The sequence below is a fragment of the Mercenaria mercenaria genome, chromosome 1 (genome assembly GCF_021730395.1).
Source record: "Mercenaria mercenaria strain notata chromosome 1, MADL_Memer_1, whole genome shotgun sequence".
NCBI lineage: Eukaryota > Metazoa > Mollusca > Bivalvia > Venerida > Veneridae > Mercenaria > Mercenaria mercenaria.
In genome coordinates this window covers 110038281-110061788 of record NC_069361.1, presented here as the reverse complement: position 1 = coordinate 110061788, position 23508 = coordinate 110038281, and the positions used below count along the sequence as shown (strand labels likewise).

The window sequence follows — 23508 nt, the reverse complement described above, 5'->3', positions numbered from 1 at the left end:
AATTTCCATGGTAATTAAAGTCTGTTTCTGATTTAAATCACCTTAATACACCTTGTTCATATTGCCACTATCCATTTTTAACGGTGGAAGAAAGAAGACCCCCTGTGCCACTCTGGCCATTATTTAAGGCATGGACACCCACCTATCATCTCCAGGCCAGCTACAAGTTTTCTTCACACATAGACATCAACAGGGTTTGAACACATGCAGGCAAGGAACAAGTGATTTGAAGTAGGTTGTGTGAACTGAGGCTAAGAACTGGTGCTTGTTTTCATGAAAACCTTCCAAGCAGTTTAGACAATATGGAGCAGACCAAAGTTAAGCTATTTAACCTTTGACTTCTAAAACTATGGCAATTACATTGGATCTAGTGACAGTGGTTGTGCATAATGCATGGTGTCTCGATTGGGTAAATAATTCAAGTTTTACAAAAATCTTCCCAGTGATTAAGAAGATATGCACAGACAAAACAGGTGGACAGCAAAACCTATGAATGGATGGATCAATGGATGGACATGCAACACTCAAATATAGCTGCCATACACCTTATATTAAGGGGTATAAAAATACATAATTCCACTTACTGTATTCTCCAGGTTAAGTTCAGCATCAATCGATGTAATTTTACCTCCAGATCTGAAACAAAGTATCATATACATACATGTATTTGCTGAAACTTGTCACTCCCTATAAATTCAATCTTTTTCCAATCCATTGCACAGTCTAAGACCTTATTAACAGTGTTGAAGTAAACTCCAAGAGAAAACCTTAAATTCTTAAGATATAATTAATGCCTTTCAGCATAAAAAAAAAACATAAAAAATATCATCATTTATAAAGTTTCTCTCAACTTATGTATGGAACACTTTCTCCCTTACTTATCAGTTTTCCATCTCCTCCTGCAAGGGGGCAGTGAAACACTGCATCAATATATGAGCCGTGCCATGAGAAAACCAACATAGTGCGTTTGCGACCAGCATGGATCCAGACCAGCCTGCACAGTCTGGTCAGGATCCATGCTGTTCGCTTTCAAAGCCTATTGCAATTAGAGAAACTGGTGCAGATGCGGATGCTGGTCTGGATCCATGCTGGTCGCAAACACACTATGTTGGTTTTCTCATGGCACAGCTCAAATGCATTCAGAGTAAAGAATAATGTTATACAGATTTGCACCCTGAATGATGAGCTTACTTGTTTATCTTGGCAATACGGAGGTTTCCCCAGTTTATGAAGGTAACAATTTCTCCCTCACTGATCACTGCAGCATCAGCACCATCAATGTACAACTTTGAAGAGTAGTAGATAGTTTTTAATCCTGCTTCTTCATTCTAAAAACAAATAGGTAAAGAATTAAATCATAGTCGAACACTGACAAGAATGATTTATAATAAACATATGTTCCCTTATGATGGCCTGTCATACCCATGACTTTGACCCATGACTACTAAATAACCCCCAAAAACGATAAGCCAAGCATTCTCCAGTTATAGATCCTAGATCACTGTTAGTCTTGACATCAATGTTACCTTGACTTTTAACTTTCTGAGTTTCAAAATAATTACCTGTATTGGTTTCAGATATACTCAAGGAAATCACTTTGGGATGGGACAGGATGGAAGGAAATCATATATAGGCACAAATAATTCATTAAATGAAGAACTCACATCTTGCTATAAACCAAACAAAACATGTACCTGGATGTAAGTTATGATAGCCCAGCTATACAAAAACTTTTTAAGAAATCTGTAATGTTACAAAATAATTAACAGATTATATAATTATTAGTCAATCTAACTAAAGTATGTATAGCACTTATTGGATTTTAATCAGACTGAAGTTGAACTATCAGCATTTTGGGCTTTACTTAGTCTGAAATATCAATTCCCAAAAATCATGTTATTTTGATAAATGACCCACACAGCACAAATGTGTATTCAAGATATGGAATTTGAAAAATCTTTTTCGGGATATGTTGAAATTTGAGATGGTCTCAACAAAATCAAATTCATCAATACCTTTGGGTGTTTTCCAACTTGCTTAGATCCCTCTGTTGCTCCCTTCACATTGACAACAACTACCTCAGCCTTGAGAAGAGCTGTGTATCGTGGTACTACAGGATCTATCACCTGTGTAAACAGACACAGAGGTAATTACAGTGGCATTAATTTTCATGGGGGACTACTTTTTGTGGATTTTTTGGTTGAGTCAATCAATGAAATTAAAACCTGATGAACTAAGTACAATTTCCATTCATTTAGTATTCATAATTTGAAATCCACAAATTCATATCCCCGCAAAATCAAAACCATGAAATTTCATGCCCATGAAATTAAATGATTTCATAGTATGTGAGATGAATGCAAATGTTTTTAAAACTATAGCCTTCTAATTATTTGGTACCTATAGTAACTATCTGACAATCTTTCAACTGTTAAAGCTAACAACCTGAGCATTACTTGTATATTGTATTTTACAACTGTAATGAATGAACTTGAAATGAACAAAGACACTTGTATCTATCAACAGCTACATCCTTATTGTTGTTAAGAAAATACTACAAGTATTAATGACATAAATATTTTTCTTGTTCATGTTACTTTTGTAAGAAATTGGCCATGCTTGAAAGTCTCATCAAAGAGACAGGTACTTTTAAGAGGTATATTTAATGTTGAAACTGTACCTTCTTATTAACAGCCCATATCTTGTCCCATTCCATCATATTGACTGACTTTGAAGAACCCTGAAATAGAATTTTAGATGATTACAAAGTTTGTAACACCTTAAAGCATAAGAAAGCATTATGTTGCCAAAGTTAAGATCAACTTTCAGATAAATTCATCAAAAAATTTTTTTTTTATCAAACTTATGGGTTAGACTGTATCTTTTACTTTAAGATGACATTAGATAAACAGAAAAACATACCTGAGCTACAATAAACTGTTTTAAGCCTTCTACAGTCATCCCTCTCCTCAATACCCCTCTCACAGTTGGGAACCGAGGATCATCCCTGTAATGTACACATAGTATAAATACACTCTGTCTTTAACACAAATAAAACCTGTAAACAACACGATTTATATCAATGAATCCACATTCAAACCCATAATTCAGTATCATTACTGAAGGAAGACAAAGACCATAAAATAATATGCATGTCTCATATGCTTCAAAAGATAATCATTTTCTCTTAATGTTTATACATAAATGGTAAGATGTGACCTGTTTTGAATGACCATCAATATACAATCATTTTTGCATTTTCTAACAATATAGGTGTAAATTTGTTTCAAGTATCTTTAAAAACATCACATACCATCCATCTACCATGCCAGAATCAACAAACCAAGTGAGTTTCCTCTTAGAGAGAACTGTGTTCTGTAGGTTCAGCCTACTATACGAGTAAATGTAAGGTTTTCTGAGACCTGTAAACAAACAGCACACATATACAAAACATACAGTTACACACAACTTTCAATTTGATAATGATCATTTTTGTTTTCAGTATATGGGTTAAACGTGGTTTTTCAACAGCACTTCTGTTATGTACCAGTGGTCAGTTAATCTAAATGGGGTTCCTGTAATTTGTACCAGTACAGACCCCCCCATGTAAATGACAACTTCCATCTGAATCCAAGGCGAAGGACCAACAATACATTTCATCTAGTCAAATAATCACAAACATATGCCTCTGCCAGGAATCAAACTTGTGACCTCTCAATTCACAGTCTTTGGCTAACCAAATGGGCATGCCTGAAGTCTGAGCAGTCTCATAAAAGAGCTATTAATATGTACATTTATATCATATATTCAGTGAGTTCTTTTGAAATATATTTTGGGTTACCTTTTTAATGGTATTTCAGTTGTTACTGCAGTCAGCAAACCTACCATTGTATCTTGATTTCACACCAGTATCAACTTTCCTCCACAAACAAGGTGGCACCTACTCTATGTCAATTCAGAGTTGGATGATGAATATCTTTGGACATCCAGAGACAAAAGTCACAGAGAACATTTGCCTCTCCAAGGTATGAATCAGATGTATGTCGAGTTATAGGTCACATCAACACAAATAAGCAAACTGTGACTGTCCATTTCCTTCAGGCGGCACTTGGATAGAACCACCCCACTTTCACATGCCATGCAACCAAATATGATGGTTTCCTTCTTTGACAAAAGCTGAGCTCAAACTCGCAGAGGTGAGGAGGAACTGATGTTAAGTTAGCAGCCTTAAGCTCTTGGCCCCAGATTCACCGTCTTGGGTAGATAATAAATAACTTCAGGTACATCTGTTAAGCTCTTCATTGCCAGTATATCTCCATGTTGAGCAAACCCAGCACATAGCTTACAGAAAGACATGCATCTATTTACTTACAGAAACACAGGACATTTATGAAAATATTTATGCCATTAACACAATGATAATACTCAAAATATTACCTAAGGCATCTAAGAACCACATATACTGATGATCTCTATCTAGGTATTCCGTTGTCCTCATAGCATGGGTCACTTCCTCTACACTATCCACTATAGGACAAGCAAAGTCATACGTCGGATATGCCCTGAAATATGGCCAAATACTTCAGACATGTTTTTAGACATAGGATATTTGTATGTCTTAGAAAAATATCTAGAAATTATGCCTTAATATTCTAGTGGTACAATACCTGCTAGATTCATTGGAATAGGCAAAGCAAAAAAATCCAAATACTACAAATATGCCCAATAATTTGAAAGAATTTCATTGGACATCTTTCAATTTTTCTTAAAGTACTTCTACATTCAGGATATGTCCACAAATAAACTATAATATCATACTGTTTAAAAAACAAGTTGGCTTATTAAAATTTGACATAAAGATAAAGTTGCATACTTGTATTTATTGCCAGTTCGAACATGACTTTCATTTTTACATCTATACATGGTGGGATCCCTCATACACCCATTGTCAGATTTCATATCTATTTTAGCCCGTACACAGCAAGTCTGACCTTTACTTGTACCTTTTTTCATCTCCTCCCATAATGACAGATTCTTCTCAACAGCTGAAACATAAAATTTTGCCTTGTTTAAAAAAAATATTCCACAGAAAGTTTAAACTGTATGCTATACTACAACATTATGTGTTAAATCCAGCCATTTTAATCTATTATATCAAAAATTAAGTAACATGTACTTACAGTTGTCCCTATTTTTAGAGTTAGCTCTTTCCTCTCGCTCTTTCTTCATTGTTTCTGGGTCAGTGTCATCAACGAAAGCTTTTCCCTCTCGTATCATCTTTTCACAGAGTTCCATCAGCCTGTCAAAGTGGTCTGACGTGTGAGTGAACCGGTCGTACTTTATTCCCAACATTGCTACATCATCCAAGATGACCTAATGAAAAGCAATAATAACATTGGAAAGTTTGTCACAATAGTGAGCTTGTTGCGTACTTTAGGACGAACCTGTGTAAAATGAAAAAAAAACAAAAAACAAGAGCTGTCTCCATAGGATGACACATGCCCCCGATGGCACTTTGAATGAATAGTTATGGCCGATGTTAGAGTTTAGGACCTTTGACCTACGGACCTGGGTCTTGCGCGCGACACGTCGTCTTACTGTGGTACACATTCATGCCCAATAATTTTAAAATCCATGCATGAATGACAAAGATATGGACCGGACACGCCCATCAATGCATTATCATGAAATATGACCTTTAACTTCTAAGTGTGACCTTGACCTTTGAGCTACGGATCTGGGTCTTACACGTGACACATCGTCTTACTGTGGTACACATTCATGCCAAGTTATTTGAAAATCCATCCATGGATGACAAAGATATGGACCGGACACGAATGCACTATCATGAAAAATGACCTTTAACGTCTAAGTGTGACCTTGACCTTTGAGCTACGGACCTAGGTCTTGCGCGCGACACGTCGTCTTACTGTGGTACACATTCATGCCAAGTTATTTGAAAATCCATCCTAGATGACAAAGATATGGACCGGACATGAAAACTGCGGACAGACTGACAGACCGACAGACAGACCACAAAATTTACCACAAAGTGTGACCTTGCCCTTTGAACTTGGGTCTTGCATGTGACACATTATTTTGTTATGGTGACTAAGTGCCAAGCAATTTTAAAATCTCTTGATGAACCGCAGACTTATGGAACAGATACAAAGAGTGACGGAAAACGCCTATTCCTATGTTCCTCCTTTTTTCTTTGAAAAAATGGGGGATAATGAACAGTATTAGTCTAAATAATAAATGTGAATATCTTTACTCAACTTCCAGCAACGGAAAAAGAGAGAAAAATTTAAAAAATTGAGAATATGAATAATTAAATGGTTAGAAAGTCACTACTTTCAATATTACAAGTATGAAGTCAAAGCCAGGGCTTCCATTAGGATTCCATTTCATGGAGTCAGGACTGCCTAACATTCAGATTTTGGAGTCCCTCTAAAATTTTCTTGGAGTCCTACATAGTATCACTTTGTACAATGACCTTCAATACCATCAACATCATCATCACCATCATCATCATCATAATCATTACTATCATCATCATATCTAATTGGTTCAGAACAATGTGTAAAGTAATAGAATTTAGAGAAAAGGGCCACTAGACTGATTAGAAAACATCTTATTTAACAAAAAATATTTTATTGTTTTTTCTATATGTACAGCAACTAAAATCACCAGACTTACTGTTGTTCAGCTACAAAACGAAAATCCACTTAAAAAATCTAAAGTACATTTTACTTGGAGTAGAATTATGTCAGATTATGTCATTCACCTTGCAATACCCAACCAGTTAACTTTCATCCCACATCAAAGAAAATCAATAAAGGAAAATTTTGCCGACACTCCTTTTGATGTTTAGCTGCCATATGCTGGTCGAAAAGTGTCAGAGATATCAGTTTTTACTAGGAGACAAATTGAATGTGTTTTTTTCCCCTAAAAATACTGTAAAAGGAGGATTTATCATTTATGAAAATCCAAAGTAAGTAGCAAATTTATTACCAATCGGTAAAAAATGTATTAATTTAAACTGGATGTGAAATGTCATTTGCTAAAATATAGTTACTTGCTGAGGTTTTTGTGCTGAAATTATCGATACATTTTCCACAATTAGATACTTTGTCTTCCGACTTAGGAGCTTGTTTCAGCAATTTAATCCAAGCCTTTTACTGTCGGCAATTAACACCTTTTAAACACATCAGCTGATCTGGATAACGGTTTACATTTACAGACGTTCTCTATCAAACACGATGCTTTCACACTGTCACACACTTCAAACACTGCCGGCAGTTTTTACGAGGCTGTCAATCATCAAGAGTTAAACCGCTTTGATAAGTTATGGGGAGGAGCTAATCACGTCATTCTAGTAAAGTTACGTCACAGTGTATTGATTTTGTCGTCCTTTGAAAATATCGGAAGTCCTTTGTACGCCTCTAAGATTGTGAATTGGCGTACAGACAATAATTTCTGGCGTATTTTACGCCTGGACGCCGCTTAATGGAAGCCCTGCAAAGCCATAAATGGAGGATTGAACTAGAAGACACTTTCGTAGAAAAGCGCATGTCTTCCCCAATGCATAGTTGTATTGGCAAGAAGTCAATAGGGGACAGGAGTGAAAGTCACAGAGACAATGATGGTTGGCTGCAATAGGGATCATCCCGCTAAGTTTCAACATTCTGGGCCTAGTTGTTCTCAGGTTATGAATTGGAAATGGTTTTCCATGTTCAGGCCCCTATGACCTTGACCTTTGATCGAGTGACCCCAAAATCAGTAAGGGTCATCTACTCTGCATGTCCAATCATACTATTAAGTTTCAACATTCTCGGTCAAGTGGTTCTCAAGTTATCGATTGGAAAGAGTTTTCTATGTTCAGCCCCCTGTGACCTTTGATGGAGTGACCCCAAAAACAACAGGGGTCATCTACTCTTAAGTCCTATCAACCTATGAAGTTTGAAGGTTCTACACAGGAACTTTATGCCAGTAACTATCGCTGCGAAAAGGGATATCCGGCGATTCCAGGACATTCATATGAAGAAAAGGTGTGGTAACCAATGAACTCTTTTGAGATCATTTTAAGCATGTGAATTACTGTTCCTGGATATTCTTGTTATAGTTACATGTAATTGTGCGTTCATTTGAAATGTGATAAGTACTATTAAAGGTGAAATAGACAATCACTGAACTGTTCCTGGAAGTTCTTGTTTAAATTACATGTGATTTGTGAATTCATTTAAAATGTGATAAGTACTATCAAATGTGACATAGACAATCACTGAACTTTTGAGAAAATAGATCAATGTGACTGTAAATATTCTCACCGAGAAATATCTGAACGCCATTTATGTAGACATATTTGCGAACAATATCCTTTTCTTTGTATTTTATAATTAACGTCGCTCTATTTTCATATCGGAAAATTCTATAAACTGGAAGGTGATCAGGTGTGTCTGCTTACATTAGTTTACAATAAACTGATAAGTATAATTTGAAAATAAATATTGTTTCATAAAAATATATCTATTGTCTGGCAAGAACTTACAAAGCACTGTATTTTCGGCATGTGTTACTCTTATGTTGTTATGTGGCTAGGGTTGAATAGGTTTTGCCCATAGTACCTGGCCAAATCTAGTTTTGTATTGGGTATTGCTTTGTATTGCATATTGCTTTGTATTGCGTTATCAACCCTCTAGCATGCAACTTACTGCTTTCCTTCACGCAGTGGTTTTGGTATGTGTTGACCCGTCATTCCTGGATACCTGGTCGTGTCTGGTAACTATCATACCGTGACTACTGGCACCCAAGTTGCCGTGCATTGCCACATTATGTTTAAGTTAGTCGGTATTGCTACCTCGTTATGTCCGACAGTGCAGAGTTACGTTATGTTGAAATTAGCCGGTTTTGCTACCACGTTATGAGAGTGTAAATTATGTGACAGTGCAGAGTTTCATTGTAATAGTTGGCAAATTTTAGCAAGAAGCGCCTGGTCTCCTTCCGTTTACTTTATTCACATACTTGGCGAGATACCTCGTCAAGTACATCTTTGTTTTTGAGCGGCCAATAACTACCCAACCTTGTATTCATTTAGTAAATATATTATTTGTTTGATTTGTAACATATTGAAATATTAACATTACAATATAAAATCTTATTGTGTAGTAATTAAAAGATACAAAGCATGGTTTAGTTGTAATCTTTTTGAGTATTAAAATAAACAATTTACTTAGAATACCTTCTCAAATTCCTCATTTTCTTTGGCTGGATTGGTATCATCAAACCTCATAATTAGTGTCCCCTTGAAATTCTGCTGGTAGTACTGATTTAACAGGGCTGCCTTGGCATGACCTATGTGCAAATACCTGCAAGACAAGATAAAATACATTTTTAGATGACATTATCCATAATCTTGCTCTTCTGGTACAGAACACCAATCAATCATGGTTGAAAGGGGATGAATAAAATGTCTGAGTGACCCAGGGTTTCAAGCAATCTAAACATAGACTAGAGCTATCACTAAAGGCAATTAATACCCCCAGCTGCCACTCTGATACAGGGAAAGGAAAATGCTGCTATCAGAACCTTTGACTTTCAAATGTGAAATGACCAGGAATCTAGTGACCTGGTTTGTCGATCTGCATGTTGTCTTAATAAGGTTAACAACTGATGTAATTCCATATAAATGTGGTTAAGAAGAGCTGAAACAAATTTAAGCTATTATAATTATCTTTGACCTTAGTTGTGACCTTGACCATGAACCTAATGACCTGGGTTGTGCATTCTGCATGATGCAAATATCTCATGTTATTCTATGATAGTCTATCAAGCATTTAGAAAGATATGAAGTGTACAAAAAACAACTCAATTTGACCTTTGACCTCCAAATGTGGCCTAGTGACCTAGGTTGTAAACCCTGTACATCATTTTGACAACTGAAAATCTATAGGGTGGACATAAAGTTAAGCTATTTTACCTTTGAAATCAGACCTAGTTATAAGATTGTGCTCTCTGCATGATACCTTAATGAGGTTAAAAGTTGGTTAAGATTTAATGACAAGGAGCTGTGTTTAATAAACGCTTGATGCCCCCGGTGGCATCCTTGTCGATACAAAGCAGCCTAAGTCCAAAACGAGGTCAAGTTCAAGGTCAAGGTCAAACTGAGGTCAGGTGATGTCTGAAGATGAGGAATGGTCAAAGGTTACATCTGCATTAGTATCAAGTCTTTCTAGTTAGGGGTATTGATGCTAGACGAAACAGTCCCATTTGGTTAACCTCGTACGGACGGACGGATGGACTGGACAATCACTATATGCCTCCCACATCAGTAGATGCTGGGGGCATAAAAATCTTCCCAGAGGTTCAGAGTACCGGTATATGGAGCTGACATGAATTAAAGATGGGCATACCAGACATAGCCATGCGCTACTCCAATATAGCCCCTTTATACTTTGTTTCTTGAGGCATAATAACTTAAGAAAAACAGCTGAGAATCACATGAAATGCTAAAATAATCAGTGTTTCACTGTATATGCATCACTGTTACTGTGCTATATTCTCTAAGCATTCAAATTAACATGACTGGCTCTTACCTATAAAGTTAATTGAACTAATGCAAAGTCAACTGCAAAATTATTTTGTTTTTGCTTCCATGCCTCTGATGGCGTGTATATTCCAAAATTTTAAGATCTACTTGATTTATAGGCAAGCCAGTACCTTTGTGTGTCTGAAATCTGAGATAACCAAGAAGCATGCCAACACTGGTAACTAAACTGATGACCTCTGGACAAACACTGTTAACTTACCCACTAGCATATGGATAAACACTGTTTACATACCCACTCATCTCTGTATACAATGTTAACTGCTGGCCTTTGGACAAACACTGTTAGCTTACCCCTCACCCCTCAAACCCTGGCCTTTGGACAAACACTGTTAGCTTACCCCTCATCCCTCAAACCCTGGCCTCTGGACAAACACTTTTAACTTACCCACTAGGCTCTCGACAAATTATTAACTCACCTGCTTGCCTCTAGACACTGTTCAGTAACAAACTAGCCTATGGACAATGTCAACTTACCCATTAGCTTCTGGACAAACGCTGTTAAGTTACCCACTTGCCTCTGAATAAACACTGTTAAATTACCAACTACTCCAAGGACAAACACTCTTAACTTACCCAATAGCCTCTGAATAAACACTGTTAACTTACCCACTAGGCCACGGACAAACACTGTTAAGTCACCCACCTGGCCATTGATAAATACTGTTAACTTACCCACTCGGCCATGGACAAACACTGTTAAGTTACCCACTAGCCTCTGAATAAACACTGTTAAATTACCAACTAGTCTATGGACAAACACTCAACTTACCAAATAGCCTCTGAATAAACACTGTTAAGTTACCCACTAGTCTCTGAATAAACACTGTTAAATTACCAACAACCAGTCCATGGACAAACACTCTTAACTTACCCAATAGCTTCTGGATAAACACTGTTAAGTTACTCACAAAGCCATGTACAAACACTGTAGCTACGCGCTAGTCTCTGGGTAAAAACTGTTAAGTTACATGATAGCCAATTGACATACACCGTTTACTTACTCACTAGCAGCCGGAAAATGCTGTTAACATATCAACTAGCCTCTGGACAAACATTGTTAATTTACCAACTTGCCTTCAGACAAACTCTGTTATAACAAATTACCTGCTAGCCTCTGGACAACACTTATGACCTACGCACTAGCCTCTGAACAAACACTGCTAAGTAACAAGCTAGCTACTAACTGCTAGCCTAGGACATTGTTAATTTACCCATTAGCCTCTGAACAAACACTGCTAAGTAACAAGCTAGCTACTAACTGCTAGCCTAGGACATTGTTAATTTACCCATTAGCCTCTGAACAAACACTGCTAAGTAACAAGCTAGCTACTAACTGCTAGCCTAGGACATTGTTAATTTACCCATGAGCCTCTGGAAAAACACTGCTAAGTAACAAGCTAGCTACTAACTGCTAGCCTAGGACATTGTTAATTTACCCATTAGCCTCTGAACAAACACTGCTAAGTTAGAAGCTAGGTACTAACTGCTAGCCTAGGACATTGTTAATTTACCCATTAGCCTCTGAACAAACACTGCTAAGTAACAAGCTAGCTACTAACTGCTAGCCTAGGATATTGTTAATTTACCCATTAGCCTCTGGACAAACACTGTTTTAACTTACTAACTAGCTTTTAGACAAACACTGTTTACTTACCCACTAGCCTCTGGAGGGAATCTGACCACAACTTTACCCATCTCAGCTCCTGGTAGGTCAATAAACTTGCCTACATCTTTCTTCACCTACAGACAGAATTTAATTACTTTTTCTTTCAATTATTTTCCTTGTGGAACAAGACTATTATAATTATGTTTTCTATAGTTTTCATTTTCTTGAAATATCTTTGAAATGTACATGTACTGTAAAATCATTTCATTATGACTTTTATTGAGGGTAATAAATTTTGTAGTTTTGCCCAAAACAGCTACTTCATTGGGATATGAATTTTTTGGATTTCCACTTATGAAAATAAAAAGGAATGGCACTGTTCACTGGCATTGAATTCCATGGATTGGCTAAACCATAATACCCATGAAAAATAGTCCCCTATGAATATTAATGACTTCAGAGAAAATAGAGATATACATTTTTAGTCATACAAGATGTGCTTGTAGATACTGGAAAATTACATAAGTAGAATATATGGAATTTAGAAAATCTTAAAATTTATAGAAGGCACATAAAAGTGAAATTAATGTACTGCATAAAGGACAGAAAATACATATCTATCATTTGGCTATTATACACTTTTACTAATGGTTAATAATCAGTATTATTGCTGGCAGTACTAGCATAATTAACTAAACTAACAACTGTGGGCAGCTTAAAGCTACATGCCTCTAGATTTATGTTAACTTCTTTGAAATTTATAAAAGGCTTTCTTTAATCAGTAATTGCGATAGAAAGAAATTTTACAGCCATTCTGTGCATTTAAGGAGCTTTGTATCTACTAAAACACTTTTTTTAGACAATAAACTATGTAGAAAACTCTTAAAAGTGTTAGTCACACTATTTAAATTTGATATAAAATAGAAAGAATGAGGCTGTAAGTTGTAACGTACACATAAAAATATCTATCTAAACAACACTAGTTTTTCATTTTGCATATCTATTAAATATCAAGTAGCCTAAAGTGCTATCTATTTTTATCTTCTTGAAATTTGTTGCTGATCTAGAGTTATGTCCCTTTAAAGCACAGTATTTCTGCTTTCTCCCTGCTTTGTCTATAAACTGCTTATTTTGTGTTTACCACCCTTTTTCAACAGTATTTCAGCTATGCAGTGGCAGGCACTTAACCTGAATTCTGTACCAGTACTAACTTGTTCCCCAGAAGTAACTGCCAATTTCTCCACATGAATCAGGGGTGGAGGACAGAAATGACTTAAGACACGGTGTTTTTTTTCACAAATCAAAACATATGTCTCATCTGAGGATTGACTCACAACCCCATGATTTATAATTTTGCACTCTCCCAATGGAGCTAAGTGGGCAGGCTACAGGAAAGAAAGAAACACATTTTTTATATGTTCATACTTACAGAAGATTCCCCTTTCTTCTCTGGAGAAGCTCTAGACAACGCTTTGGGTATCTGTCCCTGAATAAACTGGAACACTTCCTGAGCACAGAGGAACTCATAGTACCTTCTCACATTGGTTGGTGCTTTCCCGTTCTCCAACATTGTCTGCCAAGGAGTACTCACTTCAAAGACAATTGAAAAATTCATTACTAGGATAAAATAATCCTCTTTGTAAATATACTATCTAAGTTTGAAGGATAAGGAAAACTTATAGCTACCTACATGAATGCAGTTAACTCTAGAAATGTTACCTTTGTCCAAAATATTACTATGATTAAAAACCTGTGGATAAGGCTTCAGTAATATAAACAGTAATATAGGCTTTCAACAGAATACATTTTACATTCTAAATGTATTTCTTTGCATGAAACTATATGCAGATATTGTATTCTAGTCTCCATGAAATTTATTGATCCCTACAACAAAAACTTCCCAAAGTTCACAATGGATTCGATGTTAAGTGCTGTTTACAAACACCAAATCAATAAATTAAGAGATAATGTTGCGAACTTTCTTCTTAAATGATAAAATTATAACTTAATTATACTTACAATACAGATTCTCCCAAATAGCAAAATCTGCAGCTGTCAGGGTTGGTCCAACCAGGTAGGTAACGGGTCCAAGCACACTATCAAGGTATTGCACAGCTGCATTGAATCCTGAGCTACATCCCAGCTCACCCCATGCAAAACTGAACCAATGGTCAACCTACAATCGAAATGCCACAAGTTTAAAATGAAAAAGTCTTACTCAAAAGATATCATTTTTGTATGAGAGTTAACAAAAGTAACCTAATTTACTCTGAATTTCCAGTAGAAATCTAGCTAGTGGATAAACATATTTCTGGTATTAATCAAGGTAATAAATATTCCAGTTTCACCAGTCAAGGTGAAATTAAGATAAAACCCTACCTCTGTCCTTTCCAATACTGATTCTCCGAGAAGTTTACCATCTGGATGAAGCCGACCAAGATAGCGGCACATAGACGCAGTGTTTATAAACATACTTGTTCTGTAAAATAAACAAACTATTACTACTATAGCAGCTACTGTTACCAATAAAATGTGTTTGGCTTGTAAAAAAACAAACATCTTACTCCTTTGCAATCATTATTCCTGAAATTTAAGGGATAAAACTTGTTAAAACTATAATATATGCAACTTTCTTTAAAATATCTTTGAGACTTGATCATATTTTGTGAGATCTATTTTTATGTTTTAGCGGAAATTAACATGGTGCTTTAGTTACTCACCCATCTAAACTAAGATCATTTGTTTTGCCATATTCCCAAGACACATCAGATTTCTTCAAGTACTCTGCGCACAAAAGGGCAGCTGTGAAAAAATAGTGATATTAATAAAAAATAGTGATATTAATATGACTATAATTATTTGGACTAGATCTGTGGGTTACTAATGGCATGTACTGATTAACACTTCTTACCAAAATTGTAATGATGTACAGGGAGTAACCCATAAAGCTTATTTCCAAATGTAAAGAGAGGTTAAAATATATTGGCATCTGCTCTGGTATACTGACCTAAATGAATGGCAGTGGCTAGAGAACTGGAATCAGTTCCCTAGACAGCAAACTTATTCATCCGGAACCAGTTCTCTAGCCAAAGTACCCTGCATAAGCTAGGGAACCGGAATTTTATTTCTATGCATAAAGCTGCTGAAAGTCACTTTGTTTCTCTTGGTATGTACCATACATGTTATTATCTTAACTAATTTTACCATTTCAGCAAGCCATGCCCTTGCATTTATCTGCGTTTACTGTGTCTCCAAAAGTGCACATGTCGCCGCATACTGTCCGCCTTATTGGAATGATGCAGAAATCATTGTCGGCATCGGAGCAAGCCGAAATAACTTGTTTAAACTTAAAACGGTACAATGCAATGAAAGAAACAATTAAAACAAATTAAGTAATTTCTGTTAATTAGTATTGATCACATGTTTTTTTTCAATTTGCTAATCACTTGCAAACTTTAATCCAATAAAAAAAGACTGATGCATGTGAAATGCCGAGGTAACGGTTACAAACCAGTTTTCAAAGTGATCAAAGAATCTGTTGGAATCTTTAAATAATGGCAATTAAATTATCTTGTACATCCGTAAACATCCAATAATGCATATACAAAACAATACAATTTTACATTTGAATAAAAAAAATGGCAAAATAGTTTATACACATTCATTCGTACTAGTTTATATCATTTCAATATGGCGGACAGTATGTGGCGAGTACACTTTTGGAGACAGAGTAAATGCAGATAAATGCACCGGCACGGTAAAATTAATTAGGAAGTGTCTAGGGCTACGGATCTGTACCTCTAGGATCTGATTCAAGAGGTACTGATCCGTACCTCAAGACAAGCCTGTTAGGGGTTTTCTAGGGGTACGGAACTTTTCTCTAGAGATTTAGGGTTATTTCTATCTTAAATTTTATTGAAAATGAAATAACAAATAAGACTTAACCAGTCTTCACTTAAAACTTGGATCCAATTGGTATACAGATACCAGCATTCACCCGATTGTTTACCTTCTTTTTCAAAACCTAAATAACCGAGGACCTCCAAATTAATACACTGTTCCGTGCCGATTAGTTTGTTGTTAAATAAACTGTTGATAACAGCTAGGTTAATGAATGAATCTATTCCTTATTAAGTCAGTGATCGTGTTTTCTGAAAATTTCACTGAGTCCCTGGGACTCAGTACTCCCAAAAATGTTGAGTCCCAGCCAAATATGGTTGAGTCCCAGGTTTTGCGGCTACAATATTGACAAATCCATGTTTCACAATAAATAACACCTCTTCTTTAACTTCATAAATGCATTCCAGTTCTGATAAGAGGTATAAAAATATTGGAATCTGCAAAGTTACATCAAATATAATGGGTTTGACCAGCTAATAGTTACTTTAACAGGTTTAAGCACTAGACTAAGATTTTACGGAAAAAGTCACTTCTTTGTTTAAATCTTTTTTTTTTCAAGTCTATCAAATTATAAAACAAACCAACTGAAAAGATCAGTGAATCTGCTTTCTTATCCTTGTTAATCTAATTTCTCATTCTTGTGAATTTATATAATGTGATTACTGTAAATTGTAATTCTAAGTATTTTTTCCAGTTAATTTCCTAATCACTGCCAAAACCAAACACCTTTTAGTTAGATCTATGAATACAATTTCAAAACTGTTTGATCATTTCATATTCTAAAATTAGCCCAGCAAAAAATAAATCAAGCTCCTAGTGCAATGTTTAGTCAAAACACTAAAATCTATAAAAGCAATATTGTACTAGAACTGACTGTGTGAGTTACATACATGCCATCATGACATCAGCAGCAGTGACGTCACACAAAGGGTAACACGGTCCTTTTGATCCCCTAATGTGGGCACACATCAAAAGAAAAAGTTGTCAATCATGTTTAACCCAGTTTCTGCAGCAGTTGTCAGAAATTTGTGTAAATTTCAGTAAGGTTATTTTCGTCACAGAAAGTGTCAGTGATATGTATCTAAGTTCAGAGTAAAATGATTCAAATAACGCGGATTTAAGGAAATTATTCAAGGTAAGATAATTTTTTGAAAAGTCAAAGGAGAATGTACAAGTTAATGTAATATAGAGTGCTCTAAATCCCTACTGTTTAGTTGATCAAATCAAAGGTGTCAGCGACCATTATAATTGCTTTCAAACTTCTCTGTATCAGAAGACAGAGGCGAAATTATGCCATGTGTAATCGAGTAAAGTGTCAACATGCTGTACCACAATAGGCTGTTAGTGGATGAATAACAAAAATTGGGCGACTTGAATTTCACTCATGTCGACCTCTAGCTAAAGCCCTGCTTTGAAAAATAAAACCAGTGTTCGCGTTCGCCGGAGACTCCATCTTACTTTCAGTTTTTAATGCAAGAAGTACCTGGACTGTTTCCATATAATTTACATCGATAAGTAGAGATTTTGATCAATACGCTAAACCAGTCTGAATACGTCACTGAATGACTACAGGCTACGTCACTCTGTGTTATTTTTAGAAAATAATGCTGCTGAAAATGAAATTGGGATTCCGACATCGTGATTACAGGGTTCATACAGACAAGGCCAAGTCAAATTCAAGGACTTTTCAAGGACTTTTCAAGCACTACTCTTATAGTTTTCAAGGACTTATTCAACCACAGAGCTCCAGATAAGATGCGTATTTGCGTAAATACGTTTTAAAATTTACGAAAAACGCATTAAAAATTAATCCTAAGCGTACCGTTACGCATTGAAAAATCGGGATACGTATTTTACTCGATTAGAGTGCGTATTCCAATTTTATCGTAAATCAAGCACATCCATATTGTAATCGAGTATACAACAAACAAAAATGGCGTCTCGTGCCAAGCGAGGACGGTATCGTAAAGAAATATTTGCTTCTTCTTCGTCAAGTATATTGAATTATGTGAAACGAGATGAATCAGAAGACGCTCTTAGGATTGCTAAATCCGTAATTTATGATGTATTATGTTCAAGTGTTGAAAAAGCCGAGAAAAAGTTGAGGCATCATGCAGATGTGTCTGAAAAAACACTGACCGGCTGGCAATTAAAATATCACTGGCTTTTGATAGACCGTAGTGGTGACGAAGTGATATTAAGATGTAGTGTTTGCAAAAAACAAAAAGTTAGATCTATCTGGGCGAATGAAGGGTCGACAAATATTCAGAAAAATAGCATTGATAGACATAGCACGTCCACTGAACACATTAATGCCGAACACAAAATTAAACAAACAGACGAACAAAAAGGTGATGAATTAGACACTAGTGATATTGATTTAGGAATGCCAGTAGATAAAGAAGACTTGATATTGTTTAGAACAGTTTTCTATGCTGCATCAGAGGAACTGCCAACTGTAAAAGTGAATTCTTTGCTTGAGTTACAAAGGTTGAATGGGGCTTCCATCACATATCGAAACCTTAGTTGGGATACACTCTCAGAAATTCAGAAATATATTTGTACTATTATCAAAAGGGATTTGATTGAACACATCCGGGAATCAGATTTCTATGCTATTATGATAGACGAAAGCACTGATTTGACTGTGCAAAAGCATCTCTCAATTTGTGTAAGGTATGTCAACAAAGGTGAGCCAGTAACAGAATTCTTAGGGAACATTGGTCTGGAAGATGGAAAAGCACACACTGTTGTAGCAGCTCTTATAAACTACCTGAATGAGCTCCAAATTGACGCATCAAAAATGGTTTCATTAGCAACTGACGGAGCTGCAACAATGATGGGTAAGAAGACAGGTGTAGGAGTCCAGTTAAAGTCCAAATATTCCCCTTTCTTAATACAAACTCACTGTATTGCTCACCGTTTAAATTTGGCAGTGTCTGACTCGATCAAGAAGGACAAAGTACTTGAAAAGTTTAGGGATAAGTTTAATTCACTGTATAATTTTATGAGTGCATCCAGTAATCGAACAACTAAGTTGAAGAAGATGCAAGACCTGCTTGAAGAACCACAGCTGACCATCAAAGAACCACATAGTATTCGATGGCTTGGTCTAAGAAATGCAGTTGCTGCAGTGTATGATAGTTATAACTCTGTATGTGCAACTCTTTCAAGCATTGGTGAGTCTGAAAATAACACAACCTCAATTGGTTTGTTTAAATACTTCACCGACTACAAAACTGTTCTTCTTGTAGCTTTTATGCTGGATATTCATCAGGAGTTGGCTGACCTAAGCTTGCAGCTACAAAACAAAGTATTGTTTTCAGTGAAGTTGAAGCCCTGATAGATGGAACTTTAGGTAAACTGGAACATTTCAAGTCAAATGATGGGACCTGCCTGGCAGAGATGAAAGCGTGCATTACCATTGAAACTGATACTGATGGAAAGAAATATGCTACTTTAAATGGAGAAAAATTGTTACGGTACAAAGACAGTACTGAAAATGAGCTTCAACGACTGCGAGAAAGCTATGTGTCTTGTTTACAGAAAAATATAAAGCAGAGGTTTAGAAAAGAAGATAGTACAATATTGAATTATTTCAGTCTTGTCTTGGAACCATCCATTGTAAATAGTTCAAGACCAAATGAAAGTGAAGATGCTGTGGAAGCCCTAGGAATGTTCTATGGTGATGAAAAGACAGTTACTGTTATTCATGGAAATTTTGAGTGTGGATTACAGGAAGAAAATAAGAATGTTGTTGACAAGTTGCTGGATAGGGACAAATTAGTGCAAGAGTGGCCAAAGTTAAAAGGAATGTTAACAGGATGCTATAAAGGATTGTCAGCTAAAGCTGTTTGTCAAAGGGTTATACAGATACATTCTGACAAGGGACTTGTGGAGTTTTCAAAACTGTGTAGGATAGGTCTTTGTATAGCTATTACAAGTGTTGAGTGTGAGAGGAGCTTTAGCACTCAAAACCGCTTAAAAAACAAATTCAGAGCCTCTCTGAAAGATGAGAACCTTGACAATCTTATTTCAATCCAAATGAGCCAAATTCCTTTCATCTCGTATGAGCCTAGACGTGCAGTACTACTGTGGGAAGCAAAGAAAAAGAGAAGGAAGAGTAGGCTTCGCCAGGAGTAACAAACCTAGAGACAAAATGGCAAAAATATGCCCTTAACTTTAAATGTAGTAAAAACTGACTAAATTCAGTGACAAGCATTAGTTGTTAAATTGTTACTTTTAAAGTTATATAACAGTTCATTCACTACACAAGGAGTGTCATGTTTAACAACATTATTGGCTAATGCACAGGTAGTGCTATGTATATGTTAACTGTAAGAAAAACATTATTTGCCAAGGCACAGAAAGTACAGTGCTTTGTACATAAAACTGCAAGTGAAACTAGAGGTATGTACCAAGAGTTTTATGATTTTGATAATATGATATAATAAATAGTTATTACCCTTTGAATGATTTTGAAAACTGAAAAACCATTTAGAAATTTTAAAATACCCTTTGAAAAAAAAATCAAGGAGTAAAGTACCATTTGAAAAAAAAATTAGGGGGTAAACTACCCTTTAACCTAAAATCTTATCTGGAGCTCTGCAACCATAATACCGTGTTACTACCTGCTGTGATTCTGCATCCCAAAACCTAATATGAAGATCCATCTGTTTTTCTTGCATCTTTTTATTTCAAGTTTCATCAATCAGAGCGGCAAATGGTCCCCTGATCTTTTCAATCAGTAAGCTTTTAAAGTGGCCAAATACACAGATATAGGCAGTTTTTCTTTCACCAAGAGCAAACTTTTTCGCTATTTTACTGTCTGGAAACAAGGTTTGAAATATTTTATTAATGTTTTCATTGGACTTGTTTAAGGCATGTTTCTGGTTTGCATTGTCCATATAATTTCTGCTTTAAGTACATTATTTTTTTATACTTAGTTTGAAATACTAGCACTCGATGATGCAAACAGAATGGTAACTGTTTGGGGTGGTGGTACCGTAAGACTGTCACACACTTTCCCATTACGATAAGAATAGCGATTCATGCTCCGTGACGAATTGACGCCATTGTTGTTGTTGTTGTTGTTAAGTAAATTCCTCCGTTGACTTTTCGGAGCACCCAAGATCTAGCTGTATCTTGGTAGTATGCAGATCGATCCTTCCTGAATCGTGAATTAAGTAATCCACTTTAAATCACATTTTAGTCAGGGGAGACAACGCTAAACAGAAAGTACGAAACATTCGTACCCAAACTTTGCTTTCGTCCCGAACACATTCGACCTTTTTTTATTACGGCGTTTTCGTAGCTCTGCCCATTGTTCGAAACTTGCCATTTTATTCTAAAAGATTTACTTTTGGTTTTTGGGGAGATTTTAATTGTCTAGCATACGAGAAAATAAGAAATTCAAGTACTTTTCAAGGTCTTTGGGCAATTTTCAAGCACTTTTCAAGACAAATTGTGTTTTCAAGGACTTTTCAAGACTGCCCTTCATTTTCAAGTACTTTTCAAGCCTGTGCGAACCCTGGATTAGTATTTGTTGTCTTTAAATTAAAACATTCAGTTCCATTTTTACTTTGCGTCCCATGTACGCAATGGTCTTGAAAAATTTGCGTACCAACCAAATTCGTTGCGTATTTAGATACTTTTACGCCGTAAACGCGAACACTGTTAAGTTATATGAATTCTACTTGAAATTCAATAAAAAAATAAATAAATAGGCATAATAATATGCACCTATTTATTTTGTTATTTAACAAGGTATAATGATAATGGGCACGAAACTGATTGTTTAATAATCAATTAACCGACATTAAGTAAAAGAAACTGTTTGTGAAAACATCCCTTGCATCTAGTAACGGCTACCAAATGTGTGAAAAACATAAATACATTTAAGGTTAGTTATCAATTAAAAATAGTTTTTTCCCCAACGTATTAAACACTATTTTGCTTAATCTTTTTTCTGCCACTTAGAATCGTGATTTATTTGGTGTTCCTCGGTTATTTACATTCCGAAAGAAAATGTAACAAATCGAATGAACGCTGTTATCTGTAAACCATTTAGATCCAAGTTTAAGGTGAATACTGATGAAGCCTTATTTGTTATAAATTTCATATTCACCAAAATTTCAAATTCAACGTAAATGACACTTTATCTCTAGAAAAACGGAGGTCCGTACCCATAGAAAACCCCTAACAGGCTTGTCTGGAGGTACGGATCCGTACCTCTAGAATCTGATTCTAGAGGTACGGATCCGTACCCCTAGACACTTCCAATTAATTAAGATAATAATATGCATAATACTTACCAAAAGAAACAAAGTGAATTTCGGCAGCTTTAAGCATAGAAATAAAAATTCCAGTTCTATGTATCTATCTATCTATAAATACTGCATGACACCCTTGTGAGTATTTTATGCAGGTGCGCGTCAGTGCAGAAGAGTTTAAAAGCAGGAATGTACAGGAGAAATAAAGTAATACATTTGTATTTGTGAGAATTTGAGACAAAGCTGATAGTGTTAGTAAAAAGGTGAAATGTACAGTTAAAGGATTAAAAACAGCCTGGTCACTCAGAAGTCCTGGCCCAGCTTGGTTACCCCTTGCCTAAACTGGTCCAGGGTAGGTGCCTGAGCAATGTCAGCGGGCAAAGAATTCCAGAGTATGATGGTTCCCTAGCCTGTGCGCGGTACTTTGCCTAGAGAACCGGTTCCGGATGAATAAGTTCACTGTCTAGTGCCTAAATGAATTCAATCAGATTTTGACTTAGGGCAATTTATTATATAATTTCAGCAGACTGAGCAGTCTCGATACACACTATCTATAAGTTCATAGTATAAAAATGTAAATCTATTGATTATCTATAATATTTACATTTTTTTGGCTACAATGGCTAAAGGCAGAGTGGGCCTTGTTAATATCCCACTTTCCCATCCAGAGAAACGATATTATCCGAATTATTACGTTAGACGAAAATGGTATCATTAACACATGCGGCATTTATTTTTTAAAGAAATAATGTGTATATTTACCGATTGCTGGCTTTTCTTTACAAACTGTTAGACGAACAGCCATTTTTAAAATTATTGACTAATTCTACGGACTAACAACTGACTTTATATGGAGTTTATAAATTTTCGTATTTTTCAGAAATTTTCATCACCCGGTGATCGTAACAAAAGAAAGCTGTAAGAATCACTTTTGCGCAAAATGGTTTATTTACACTAAATATTCTAGTATATCTGTTAAGATTGTTTTCGATGATACTTTAGTCTTAGCTGAGAGTCCTAATGAGCTTCAGAAAGCTTTAAATGCTATGTATGATTATTGTACACAATGGTGTTTGAAAGTGAATGCCAGTAAGACCAAAGTTGTTATTTTCAGTAAGTCC

At 35.8% G+C, this 23508-nt stretch overlaps 1 protein-coding gene across 1 annotated transcript in view; it reads right to left on the bottom strand.

Annotated features, from left to right (window-relative positions):
* The window catches only part of LOC123526771 (bifunctional glutamate/proline--tRNA ligase-like), a 67122-nt gene extending 43815 nt beyond the window's left edge, over positions 1 to 23307 (bottom strand). Inside the window, exons 1-16 of the mRNA XM_053520355.1 lie at positions 23150 to 23307; positions 14936 to 15017; positions 14595 to 14694; positions 14235 to 14391; positions 13645 to 13805; positions 12264 to 12349; positions 9242 to 9368; positions 5181 to 5373; positions 4874 to 5045; positions 4438 to 4562; positions 3314 to 3422; positions 2923 to 3007; positions 2681 to 2740; positions 2016 to 2126; positions 1192 to 1328; positions 585 to 636 (exon numbers count right to left, since the gene is read on the bottom strand). Coding sequence (XP_053376330.1) covers positions 585 to 636; positions 1192 to 1328; positions 2016 to 2126; positions 2681 to 2740; positions 2923 to 3007; positions 3314 to 3422; positions 4438 to 4562; positions 4874 to 5045; positions 5181 to 5373; positions 9242 to 9368; positions 12264 to 12349; positions 13645 to 13805; positions 14235 to 14391; positions 14595 to 14694; positions 14936 to 15017; positions 23150 to 23192 — 1800 coding nt within the window. The 5' untranslated portion in view covers positions 23193 to 23307. The remainder of the gene's footprint in view (positions 1 to 584; positions 637 to 1191; positions 1329 to 2015; positions 2127 to 2680; positions 2741 to 2922; positions 3008 to 3313; positions 3423 to 4437; positions 4563 to 4873; positions 5046 to 5180; positions 5374 to 9241; positions 9369 to 12263; positions 12350 to 13644; positions 13806 to 14234; positions 14392 to 14594; positions 14695 to 14935; positions 15018 to 23149) is intronic.
* Between the last annotated feature and the right edge of the window lie 201 nt (positions 23308 to 23508).